At 45.1% G+C, this 13,511-nt stretch overlaps 1 protein-coding gene across 1 annotated transcript in view; it reads right to left on the bottom strand.

The window, feature by feature from the left end:
- Window positions 1–11,893, bottom strand: part of SLC25A24 (solute carrier family 25 member 24) — a 49,085-nt gene extending 37,192 nt beyond the window's left edge. The window contains exon 1 of the mRNA NM_001199363.1: window positions 11,711–11,893. Within this exon, the coding sequence (NP_001186292.1) occupies window positions 11,711–11,893 (183 nt within the window). The remainder of the gene's footprint in view (window positions 1–11,710) is intronic.
- Window positions 11,894–13,511: the final 1,618 nt, after the last annotated feature.

Below are 13,511 nucleotides of genomic sequence, written 5' to 3'. Positions count from 1 at the left end.
GGGTCCCAGCTTTATCATGGTCCAGGTATCAACAGTTCTTCATAGAGGGCGTCCCCAGCGGCAAGAGCGATGCGGATGGTCCACGCTGTGACCCTGGTGAGTCTCTCAGAGGTGGAAGAGGGAGGACGGGGATCCCTGCCCACTGCAGGACGAGGTGGAAGAGACCAAAGAGCAGTCCCCTCTGTGCTACCCAAGCCAAACAAAGCCCCTCCACTGGGTATGGATCAGGAAGGGCACCGCACCTCGCAAGGGCTCCAGCACAGAGGCACATGGAGCGCTGGGAACCCTGGGTGCAGGCGGTGCTGGGGGCCAGGCCTGGAGTAGGAGGCCCTGGGGTTCCAGCCTCACTCCCAGGTCAGCCGATCAGACCCCCTGATTCCCACTTCACTCCAGGGAGAGCCTTTCAGAAGCTTCCTGAAGGACACAAGTCTGTCTCTAGAGAAAAGTGGGTAGGGGAGTATTGAGACATGGACTGGGGGTCATAATGACTGGGGGGGCAACACCCTCTTTTCAAGTTGTTTGCTTACACCTTTCAAAGAATTCTTCTAAAGTGGAGCCACTTGGGAATTGCTGTAATGAAATCTGGGACCCGAATGAAGATCTGCCCCCCTGAGCCTCTCCTTCTGTGACCCCCTCCTCCTTCCTGTTCCTTATTTTCTCCCAGCATCAGAGGTGGCTCCAGGGCAAGGCTCTCAACAGAAAGTGTCCCAGCTCCATCCCTGCAGATTGGCAGCAGCCTTAGGAGGTTCATCGCAAAGCAGGCAGAAGTTAGGTCAACTGGGGTCCAAGGAAAAGTCAGGAGATACTCACGCACGAAGTCTGTGAGGGCTTCTTAATCACCGTCTTCCAGAACCACAGAGAGTTCTGGATTCTCTATACACACACCTGTGGTCCCACACGCAGCTCCACTGGAAACGTGGATGTGCCCTTTCACAGTTAAAACTCCACTTTTTACATATTTTTCTAAACATGGAGTATTCTTTAAAAAGTTGAATATTAAAATCCTTATAGAGTAACGAGAACTCTCATGCTGGTGGGAACGCAAAATGGCACACTTTGGAAGACAGTTTGGCAATTTCTTACAAAGCTAAACACACTTTTACTGCAGAATCCCTCACTCATGCCCCTCTACCCAAAGGAGATGAAACTGTATGTCCACATGAAAACCTGCACGCAAATGTTTGTAGCAGCTTTGTTTGTCATTGCCAAAATTGGAAACAAACAAGATGTCCTTCATTCCTTGGTGAATGGGTTCCTAAACTGTGGTACATCCAGGTAATGGAACATTATTCAGTTCTAGAAAGAAATGAACTATCAAGCCATTGAAAGATATGGAGGAATCTTAATGCATTACTAAATGAAAGAAGCCAGTCTGGAAAGGCTACATACTGTACGATTGCAGCTATGTCACTTTCTGGAAAAGGCAGAACTATAGAGACAATAAAGGCGTCAGGGGGGTTAGGGAAATGAGTGGAAGAGTGACAAGGCAGAGCAGAGAGGGTTTTTAGGGCAGTGAACCAGTATGATACTATAAAAATGAATACACATCATTATACATTTGTCCAAATGCAGAGAATATACAACACCGAGAGTGAACCCTAAAGTATACTATGCACTTGGGGTGACATGTCAATGAAGGCCCATCAGTGGTAGCAAATGTACCACTGGGTGCCAGATGTTGATCATGGAGAAGGCTGTGCATGTGCGGTGGCAGGGGCGATATGGGAAATCTCTCTACCTTCCTCTTAATTTTGCTGTGAACCTAAAACTGCTCCCCAAAAAACTTAGTTCATAAAAAAACTCTAATCAAACCATTATCTTCCAGCTCTTGCTCTATTCACTCATCATGTCAAGTACCAACAACACAAGGAGGACCATCCCATGTCCTTGAACTACCCATGGGTTTGCCAGGAGGAGGTTGTGTCATGGTCAGCCACAATACTACTGCAGGCTTCGCAATAAACATTTCCCTCCAGAGCTGTTGAGCAGAGGCAACAGCTAATGCTGTTTCACAAGACATGCAGTGGCCCAATCAACAAGGAATTCTCCCACCGGAGAGAATTTTACAGTCTACGGGCATGGTGCTTCTGCGGGCACTGCAAAGAATGCAAGCAGTCACAAAGAGTCATAGAAGACAGACACCAGGCAGGCACAAGAGTCTACAGAACCAAGTAGAAAAGAGAGAAGTCACGGCCAGACTTCGGAATATGGAAAATAGACTGACAGCATTTTATGGACCCAACAGGACAGAGCAAGTCAGAGCTGAGCATCTCCTCTAGCTAAAAGGCAACTATTTCTGATAAAGCTCCTTCTACTTTTTAAAAACATTCATTATTTGCTTATTAGTTATTCCTCACTCACCCATCAGACACTTTCCCTCTTCTAGGGAAAGTTTTGAAAACATAGTTGAGGGGCCCTGTCTATCTTGTTCACCACCACAGCCCCAGTTCATTGAACAGTGTCTGGCACTATTCAAAAACACTAACTCGGGAGTTCCTGTCGTGGCGCAGTGGTTAACGAATCCGACTAGGAACCATGAGGTTGCGGGTTCGGTCCCTGCCCTTGCTCAGTGGGTTAAGGATCTGGCGTTGCCGTGAGCTGTGGTGTAGGTTGCAGATGTGGCTCGGATCCTGCGTTGCTGTGGCTCTGGCGTAGGCCAGTGGCTACAGATCCAATTAGACCCCTAGCCTGGGAACCTCCATATGCCGCGGGAGCGGCCCAAAGAAATAGCAAAAAAAGCCAAAAAACAAAACAAAACAAAAAAAAGAAAAAAAAAAACACTAACTGAATGAATTTAACATACGTGCTGGCTATTGGGTAGCTCTCACCATTTCTAGTTTACATTTGAGGTTTCCAGGCATTAAATGGTTTACACAAGGTCACAAGGGTGGCAAAATGGTGAAAACATTTGAACCCTGGTCTAACTGACTCCACAGACCATAATAACCACTACACAAACTAAACCAGTTAATGTAGCAGATACAGTGGTGCACCTTTCAGAGTGAGTCTTCAAACTTTCTCGACAAATCCTTCTGTTGTTCTCACAGATCATGTCAAGTATAGACATCTTAGGGGCCCCCATGTGACCCTTAAAAAGATAAGATTTTGGAACTCAGAGTGGTCAAAAGGAGGTGAGCAGCACACTTACCGAATATTGTCTTGGAGAAGCTTATTTATTGTCAAATGGCTTTACTGGAGTCCTGATAAGGGCAATAATTCTGACTAAGCTAGAGTAAAATTATAAATGTAAGCTGACGCCTCAAATGATGGGTAATAATTTACCAGGCAGAAAAGGAGAAGGGAGAATGCCAAGCAGAAGAAAATACAGGGATAAATGCACATGGCTGTGGCCTGGTCAGGGACACAGAATGCTGGCGGTTTGGAAAGGAGACTAAAAAGGTAGACTGCTGCCAAGATGGAAAGGGGGGTTTATTTAGTAAGGACTTCTTGCATTAACATAAGTCAGGAGAAAACACAAAAGATACAGATGTTACATTTATTTTTTATTTTTTATTTTTATTTTTGCTTTTCAAGGCCACACTGGCAACATACGGAGGTTCCCAGGCTAGGGGTCTAATAGGAGCTATAGCCGCCAGCCTACACCACAGCCACAGCAATGTAGGGTCTGAGCCGAACCTGCAACCTACACCACAGCTCACGGCAACTCGGGATCCTTAACCCACTGAGCAAGGCCAGGAATCAAACCTGCATCCTCATGGATCCTAGTTGGGTTCATTAACCGCTGAGCCACGAAGGGAACTCCTAGATGTCACATATTTTAGAGCACTGGGCATGAATGTAGTTGGAATTCCACTGATTTTCTTACACCGTAATCTGTCTGTTAGGATGCCTTAAAATGAACCTCTATGACTTAGATTGTATTTCCTTTAATAATGAAGTTTCTGACACCTGAAATGCTAATGGAATCAATCCTCATTCTTAACAGAGAAATCCTCTTAGGGATGGAAACCCCAAAAAGAAATTCCATTCAAAGCAATAAGCATTTGCTAAGCTACTATTTTTGTATGTGGCCGTATTTCATCTGTAGTTATGAATCTAAAGACAGAATGAAAAAAAAAATCATAGAATATACAAGTTAGAAGAGCCTTTAAATCGGATTACCCAGTCCAACTAATCCTCCAACACTACCTAGTCCTTCGGCGTACATTCAATATACCCAATGGGACACAAGGTCATCAAGGAATTCACCATCTAGTACATGCGATGCCAAATGGTAAAGGTTCCTATATGAACGTTCCTATCTAGTCACATGTGATCTACAAAACCTCTGTCCGGGAGGTGTGAAAGATTTGTATTTTAAGACTAAGTAAAGCAAAGCAAGGGATTAAATGACTTGACCAAGGTCACGTGGTCACTTCACGCCAGGTATGGAACTCTTGAGCATGCTGCCTCCCTTCTGGCTCCTGGGTCATCCTTTCAGCTCTACGAGTCCTAGTCTCTCTCAAGAAAATTACAGTCAGGCTTTGCGCCTGTGACTATACAGCAAACAACTTGTCTTTTTTTAATCGTCTACATGACAATTTTTATGTAACTTATTGCTTACTGAGGTAACTAATAAGATACTGCAATAAATTCAAAGGAGGATCAAGCACAGACAGACAAATACAGGCAGTCAGGAATGCTAAGACGGTACAAGTTCAAAGACAATGAAAGAGGTAAACCCCAAGAAGAGCAGACAATCCAGAAGGGGGCGCTATGTAACACCTAGTAGTCCACTGAAGGGACTCTAATTTTTTTTTTTTTCCCCCATTTCAAAGTTGTAGACAACATTTAAATTGCCTATGAGTCCCCAGGCTAACGGAACACCCGTCTATTAGGTCAGCTAGGTGTAAATTCGGGTACAAGAATACCCTCAGACTCTACAGTCTGTCCCCTTTTTCCTCCACATATTAATAAAAGAGTTGCCACTAAATGATTTCAAGATTTCAGAGGAATAAAAAAAAAAAAAAATCCTGTTGGTCAAGATGCCCTTTTTTCATTTCCTTGCCTTAATTCTAAATCCAGATTTTTTTTTTTTTAGTCCTCACTATTCCAGAATTTTCCAAGCCTAAATTGAACCAAAATAAGCATACTTACAGCTAAAACTGCTGACTCTTCACTATCAGTTTATTTTTCTGACTTCCATTTCAGTAAATTAAAATTCAGGTTATTTCTTCTACTCTTTGATGTCCTGAACTTTTTTTCCTCAGAGTACCTCAAATGACATCCAAACCCTGGGACTGTCTTCTAGAATATTCTAACGTGGACTCTGATAAACAGACAAACAAGGGGGAGGAGGAAGAGGGGAATGAAGAAGAGAAAAAATGGAAAATACTCTAAACAGCAAATAGGATTACTAGATTGTTATGGGAGAATTTGTGATAGCTATTCTATCTCCTTGTTCCTTAAATTACCTTCTACTCTTAATTCCATATTCTCAATTCCTGAGTCCCAGGGGAGAACTTTGAGGGAATTTTGTCTCTTCTAAAACACTAATTTCATAATGAGGAGATCTGGAAGCACATGGAAAAGAGAGGTCATTCATATGAAAGAAGTTGGAACCACTCAGAAGAAACCAAAGCAAGGTCATGTCCAGCCAGTTCTTAACTTTGTCTCAGGATTTGCCTTCAAGTCTCTTCCCTCCCCTGGATAATTGTGGAACACTTCGGCTTGATTAGTTATTGTATTCCTTATCATATTCCTAAATTATTACATTCCTTATGCCTATTTTCTACAGTCTAGTCTCATTTATACTCCACATTCTTTCCATCTAAGGCCTTTAGGAACTTAAACAGAAATTTCCTCTCTTCTAAATGCTGAATTCATTAGAAAATCTTGGCATCATGGACAGGAGATCAAGTCAGATGGAAATCTATAGAGTTCACACTGAGTATTTGTTTTAGACGTAAATGATCTTGAAAGCTTCCCTTGAAGTGTCACCTATAGTTCTCACTTCTAGAAACGCTAGTATTGGGATAATCTCCCCAGTCCTCGACATTATGTAAACCCTTGACCTATGGCTCTGAATTTTCCCTGGAAAGACTAACCAGGTGATCCTAATTCCAAGTACTTCACTGGCTACTGTTTCCCAGGCTTGCCTCCACTCCCTCTCTCCCTCCATCTGTTTTCCACACAGCCACCAGGATCCTCCTACATCCTAAGTCTGCCTGTGGCCCCTCTTGCTTAAAACCCCCAAGTACTCCCATCACTCATATAAGAAAAATTCAATCTGGCGTAGGTCACAGCTGAGACTCGGATTCAATCCCTGATCAGGGAACTTCCATACACCACAGGTGTGGCAAAAAAAAAAAAAATTCAACCTGCTGGTTGCCATGCCTTTCATGATCTGGCCCTGACGGCCCTATTCCTCAAGAAGACCAACTGGTTCCTCAAAAGAAAGTCAGTTATATTGGGCACTCCTGTCATGGAAGAGGTACTGGCTCTTTCTCAAAGGAAGGTAGTGGTTTCCCCTTCCTGCCCTCAAAGGCTCAGACAGCACCACCTTCTGGGGGCTTACAGAATGCTTGATCCACAGGCATGAAATCCCCACATAACGAAGCATCTGACCGGGGGATCCCTTTCACAGTAGAAGAGGTATGACGTGGTCTGGAGACCAAGGGATCCACTGGCCCCCTAATACCACACCAGCCAGAAGCAGCCAGCCTCACAGAATGCAGGAATGGCCTGCTGCAAGCACAGCAAGCACACCCAGGAAACAATATTCGGCCACGATGGTTGCCACCCCTCCAGATGCAGGACATACATGATATCCGAGACCTCTACCACGTGGCTCTGTGCCCCAAAAGGAAGAGTACATGAGTCCAAGAGCCAAGAGGTGGCGCATCCCCACTTACCAGCACTCCCAAGGACTCACTGGGGACTTGTGCTTTCTGTCCCATAACTCTGGGCTCTGCATGGTTCATTTCTGGTCTCCGAACAGGACATGCTCTTGCCAGGAGACACATTAAAAGTTCCACTGAACCACAAGCTATAACTGCCACCTGAACATTTGGAACTCCTTGAGCCCAGGGGCCAACAGGCAAAAAAAGCAGTCACGCTCTTCATAGGTGTAAATTGGCCCTGATCAGCAGGAGGCTGGGCTGCTTCTGCACCACGGAGAATGTTTATGGAATTCAGGGGATCTATATGGACACCAGGGATGCCATCTGATGCCCCCCTGACCGGTTATAACCGCAAAGAGGCACATGCAGCAACACTGGCCTGGAAGCTCAGCCCCCACAGGAAGGAAGACTTGGGTCCCACCACCAGGCAAGCCACAGAGACCTACAGAGATTCCAGCTGAGTGTGAGTGGAATTTAAACTAGACGATCAAGAAGGGAAATGAGTACCAGTGGGGAAGGGAAGCAATGGGGACAGTGGTTTGTCCCACTGACCTCCCTGAGGGAGAGAGGCTCTGAACACCGAGGGACCACTTCCCAGATCTTTGGGCCACGAGTGGAGGGTCAGGCCAACCCACAAGGGTACCTACTGTGGGAGCAGAGGTGACACAAACTGCCACACCTTTGGACCTCTGAACCCGCTGCAGCACTCACACCGAGCATGTGAACAGCCAATGGGCTGGGCTGTTCCAACCAATGACTAGCAGAGCAGGGCAGCAGCACTGGGCAGCCACCGCAGGACTCCCCTAACAGCCCTCCCTCGGCCACTCCCCATCAGCCTAGTGGAGACCTTCTGAGAACTATACTTTGGCCTGAAGTTCTTCCTAGGTCTCCTTTCTTGCACTCTTCTAACAGGGGTTAGATGTGTATCATGGTCTGAAGACTCCCTCAGCTCACTCCTTTTCCTCTCCCTCATCCTTCTTTTGCACACCCAATATCATATGGATTTTTCTTTTTATTTTTTTTTCCTTTTTCAGCTGCACCCCTGGCATATGGAAGTTCCCGGGGCCAGGGATCAAATCTGAGCCTCATCTGCAACCTACACCACAGCTGTCAACCCTTAACGCACTGCACCGGGCCGGGATCAAACCAACCAGCAATGCCACAGAGACAAGCCAGATCATTAACCCATTACACCACAGTGGGAACTCCCCATCTGGATTTCTGTTCCTAGGAGGACCAGAAATGACACAGTTAGCACCAGGAGTGGTCCGAGGCAGGAGGCAGGAAAATAGGCTTTGGGAACTGGCTCGCTCACCACCCAGCAGGCAAAGAGCCCTGAGTAGAACATGGGGTAAGGATGGTGCCTTTCCAAAGCAGGAGCCTAGATGCTGAAGATTTCCCAGGGTGACTTGGGAAAATGACCTGTTTGAGGGGAACACCACGGCTAGTGCAATGACTCAGGCATTCAGAAAATATTGGGGGGGGGGGAACCAGGCTATAAGGATAGGCAAGAAAAAGACAAAAGGAACAGTTCACTAGGAAGATAAATTTGCTAAATTTGAACACACCAATAGTACAGTCTACTATATAGTCTTTTTTTAAAATACAAAAGGGAAAAATTGACAGAACTATAAAGAAACGTTAGTAAATCTACAATCATAAAGGAGATTTTAACACTTCTCTTTCAGAAATGACTGTAGTAACAGTATTAGATAATTTCAAGACTAGTAGTCCACTGATTGTTCATTAGGCACAAGGCATTATTTCTAAGAACTTCACATATTTTAACTCATTTATTCCTCACAATAACCCTATAAGTACCAATATTACCTCTGCTACAGATGAGGAAACTGAAGCTAGATTCTTAAAACTGCCCAAAATTTTAAGAGGCAGAACCATGATTTAAACTCAAGCGGTTTGACTAGATTTTTTCTTATTTCCTTACAAGTTCATTAAGCATGTAAATAGATGTTTATTTGGCAAAACTATGGAAACATAAAAAGATAAGTGACTGGGGAGTGGGAGTGAATAGATAGAGCACAGAGGAGTCTTGGGGCAGTAAAAATACTCTGTCTGATATTAAGAGTATAGATACATGTCAGAGTTCCCACTACGGTACAGCAGGTTAAGGACCTGGCAATGGCTCAGGTCACTGGGGAGGCAAGGGTTCAACCCCCAGCCCAATGCAGTGGGGTAAGGATCTAACATTGCTATATGGTATAGGTCACAGCAGCAGCTTGGATTTGATCCCTGACCCAGGAACTTCCATATGCTGTGGGTACAGCCAAAAAAAAATTATAGATGCATGTCATTATACATCTGTCTAAACCCACAGAAAATACAACCCTAAGGTCAACAGTGAACCCTAAGGTCAATATATGTTCATCCTTGGTTCAAACAAAAAAGTACCATTCCGGTGAATGATGTTCCCAATGAGGAAGGCTATGTATGTGACGTGTCTGGGCAGGGATATGGGCAAACCTCTGTACCTTCCTCCCGATTTGGCTGTAAACCAAAAACTGCTCTTAAAAAAGACCATCTTGCAACACAATAATTTTTGGGTTTTTTGTCCTACACGTGCTAGATATAAAAGGACTAACAACCGCTTTCAATTTTTTCCCCTTTTTTCTTTGATTATTTCAAATGAGCTACTGCCTCGTTTAGGGCATTTCCAATCACAGTCTTCAATCTTTTTTATGTCACTGTACTTGGAGACATGATCCTCATCCTAAGACGTTTGGTCTTAGTGGCAGGCACAGCCAATAGATAAAAATAATACCTTCTGAAAATTCTGGCCATCGTGATATGTGAGACAAGGTTCTTATACAGAGTAGAGTGTGATCAACTCGTCTACAGAGGGCAGACCAGAAGAGCTCACTCCAGAGGAGGTGATATTTATTAAAAAATAAATAAATAAGCCCTATTTTTCCGAATCATAAAAATAATAATGTGATCAACTAAAAAAAAAAACTGAAATGAAATAAAAATTGTCAAGAAAAAAGTAAAAAGTTAACTTAATCCTACCATCCAGAAGTAACCATATTAACTTTTTATTGAAGAATGAATCAGTCAAAAAAGAGTGTTTGGAATAGTTAATAATATCTGCTATGAGCGTAGAGTGACATGTATGTGTATTCATATATAAAATACATTTTATGTATATGTATAAATGCACACATACAATGATAAATATATGCTATTCTGTTCTACATTTTTGCATACACACAGTTATATAAAACTAATTTTATATTTGTTCTTATCAAACTTTTGGAAAACTAAAAACATGTTTTATTTACAATTTTGAGTTCTCTGTTTTTCTTAATCTTGCCAGAGGTTTTTCTATTCTCATTTTCAAAAAAAAACTAATCAAAGAAACAAATATTTGCAAATTTAAAGCACATATTTAAGTAATTCCTGGGTCAAAGAGTAAATCATATTGAAAATTAGAAAATCCATGGAGCAAAGTATTACAACAAAAACACAAACATATGGGATGCAGCTAAAGAAGTGATTAAAAGGCTACTGTAGCTCAAAATTAATGGATCAAGTGTTCAACTCAAGAAATGAAAAAACAGGCAAATGAGTAAACACAGAGAAAGTAGAAGGAAATAAACAGAAGTTAATGAAAGAAATTTTAAAAAACAGAAACGGGGAGTTTCTCTGATGGCCTAAGGGGCTAAGGCTCCAGCATTTTCTCTGCTGTGGCACAGGTTCCATCCTTGGCCTGGGAATTTCCACATGCTATGGGTGTGGCAAAAAAGAAAAAGAAAGAGAGAGAACCTGAAATAAATGTTGCATCTCTCATTTAAAAAATAATAATAATGAGAAACAATCAGCAAAAAGTACTGAAAGTTGATACTTTCAATGTATGAATAAAGTAGACAAAGACTGAAGGGGGGAAAGTGATTGACAAGAAAAAAGATTTGCAAGATTGAAGGCGTCGAGAGATAACAGGAATAAAGCAGAGACCATAACTACAGGTACAGTGAGAACTCAAAATGAGAAATGAGTATTATGAGCCTTGGACAAAATGGGCTGTTTCCTAAAAGTTGTAACTTACTAAATGTGACTCACGAAGAAATAGTAAGAGCCCTGTAACCACTGAAGTGAGTAGCTTAAAATATAACTACCATAAAACAGTTGTTGGCTCTTGCAGCTTAATCACTTTCCCTCTTGGGACAGAGAAGGCTAGAGTGTCCTCTTATGTTTCAGTGGGTTGGAGAGGTTCCAAGGATCTCCACCCCCGATAGGGGCTGGACCTCAGAGACACAATTAAAATGACTCAGAGGAGCTGAAATTGCTCATCGATCGGCCAACCCTTCAGCTTTACGCAGTTTGGGCATTAAGAGTGTCTTCAACAAGGCAATGCTACATCTCTTCAACAGGAAGTTGGGAGAAACACACCTTTGCTTTTCAAACAGTTCTGAAACAACACAAAACTATCTGGAGCAGTAAAGCAATTTCGAAGAGCTAGAGTGTGAGCCTTTTCACAGAACGTGGGACCCACTAAAGAGCGAGAGCTAAGAAACTTGATTAAATATTTGCAAAGGCTGGGGATGGGGAGGGTTAAATTTTTTGCAAAGGCGTAAAAAGGCCTGGGGATGCGTTCAGACAAAAGTATTCAGTATGGGATTTCAAACTGTAAGCGACTGTGTCTACTGCACCTTTTTTTTTTTTTTTTTTGGAAAAACACCGGTAGCCTTTCAGATCCTGCCTCGCATCCGTTCCGGGTACCCGGCCGCAGTCCCGCTCCCGAGCCTCTGAACCGCGTCGCGCGGGCTGGAAGCCACAGTTCCAGCTTCTTCCTGCAGAGCCGCGGGCCGCCGCCCTCCCGGCCCCCGCGCGGCGCCCGCCGGGCAGCGACCCACCTCCTCGGCGTCCTGGCCCAGGGGGATGCCCAGGCTCTTGAGCCCCTCCTGCAGCTCGCGGATGTCCACCACGCCGTCCCCGTTGCGGTCCAGCTTCTGGAAGAGGGTCTCGTAGCGCGTCGGCGGCTCGGCGTCCTGGCAGGCCGCCGCGGGCAGCACGAAGCCCCGCAGCCAGCGCAGCATGGTCCCGGAGGCACGGGCCGGCCCAGCCGAGGGAGGTCCGGGGGGCCGAGGGCTGCCCGCGCGCGAGGCCTGAAGGCCAGGGACTCGCGGCGCCGCAGGCGCTGCAGGCTGAGGAGTCGAGGCCCCACCCGGCTCCGCGCACAGGGAGTGGCCGCTCCCGGCGCTGCTCGGGGAGGAGCTCGCCCCAAGCCGGCCTCCGGGAGAGGTCGGGGGACGGGCCTGGCGCTGCCCCGCGCGGGCAGGAAGTGAAAGGGCTGCGGGGTGGGGCCGGGAGGGGCCGAGGGACCTGGGGAGTGAGTTCTGCTCGGTCTCCCGAGTGGAGGAGCCGTCGGGGAGGCGATGCCTGCCTGTGGGTTTCCGCATCTGCGAAGGAAGGTTGGGGAGGGGGACGCTTTGAAGCTCAGGTTTCTGCATTTCAAGCCCCGCTCCTTTCGGGCTGGGAGCCCTGGCGAACTGCCCAGAAATAGTTCTTTCTGCACGGAATTTGGGGCCTTGTCCGGCTCTGTCTCACACAGCTCCCTTGCGTTTTCGTGTAACTTAACTCCACAGACCCCACACATCTCTAGGTCTGCTTTCTAGTCACAAAAATGAGGGAGGGGGAAAGAAGTGGGATGGATGGGAGTTTGGGGTTGGTAGATGCAAGCTCTGACATTCGGAATGGATAAGCAATGGGGTCCTGTGGTACAGCACGGGCAGGGAACTATGTCGGGTCTTGGGGTGGAATATGCTGGAAGATGGTATGAGAAAAAGAATGTATGACTGGGTCACTACGCTGTACAACAGAAATTGACACAACACTGCAAATCAATTATCCTCTAAAAAAAATAAGTATCTCACACACACACACACACACACACACACACACACGACAGAGAGGGTTGGTTGGGTGGTTGCATACCTGGGATGGGAATTAAGCTTTAAGAAGGAAAGGAGTTAAATCTGAAAGCAATTTAAAAAAAAAAAAGGAACACCTAAAATTAATACAGTGTTTGTGTTAATAAAACTGGGGGAGGGGTGGGGAGGAGTGGGGGAGGGGGACTCAAGGGTCTTTTGGAGAAAAAATCAACATCCATCCAGGTGGGCAGCCGTACTTTGCTCTACAGCTTAGTTAGTGTGATCTGCCCCTGATAAATCTCAGGGCATATCTGCTCATCAGCACTTATCAGAAAAACCTCAGGCCTACTCCTTCTCAGGATAGACACAGTTACAAAAGTGTGGTTTATTGCCCGGGTAAGACAGAACTTCTTACTGCATAACATGCACTAAGCGAAGGAACCCTGGACTTCAGAGCCTTCAGCTGTGTAAACTTGGAGATGAGGCATAACCTCCCTGGGTAGCCTCTCATCAGTAAAATGAGTATGAGTATCTGCCTCATAATAGCAAGGTTGTATACTGTATGTGAAAGATTTTAACACTCTCCAACATCAATCAGATGAGATATTAATTGTGATCATTCTCTGTCCATCCAGAGCTGCCCATAGAAACTATCACTGTATCCTATTATCTGCAGGAGGTACAACTCCACCTGTAAATAAAGATCTCCCCACATCTGAGTTACTAAACAAAGACTAGTTCCAAAAAAAAATCCAGGCCCCCCAGATCTTGAATTTACCTCTCT

The sequence above is a fragment of the Sus scrofa genome, chromosome 4 (genome assembly GCF_054392235.1).
Source record: "Sus scrofa isolate SSC_HxYL_T2T_F1_AM1 chromosome 4, Sscrofa_HxYL_maternal_Yorkshire_Landrace_v2.0, whole genome shotgun sequence".
Taxonomy (NCBI): Eukaryota; Metazoa; Chordata; class Mammalia; order Artiodactyla; family Suidae; genus Sus; species Sus scrofa.
This window is presented reverse-complemented; position numbering and strand designations above follow the sequence as displayed.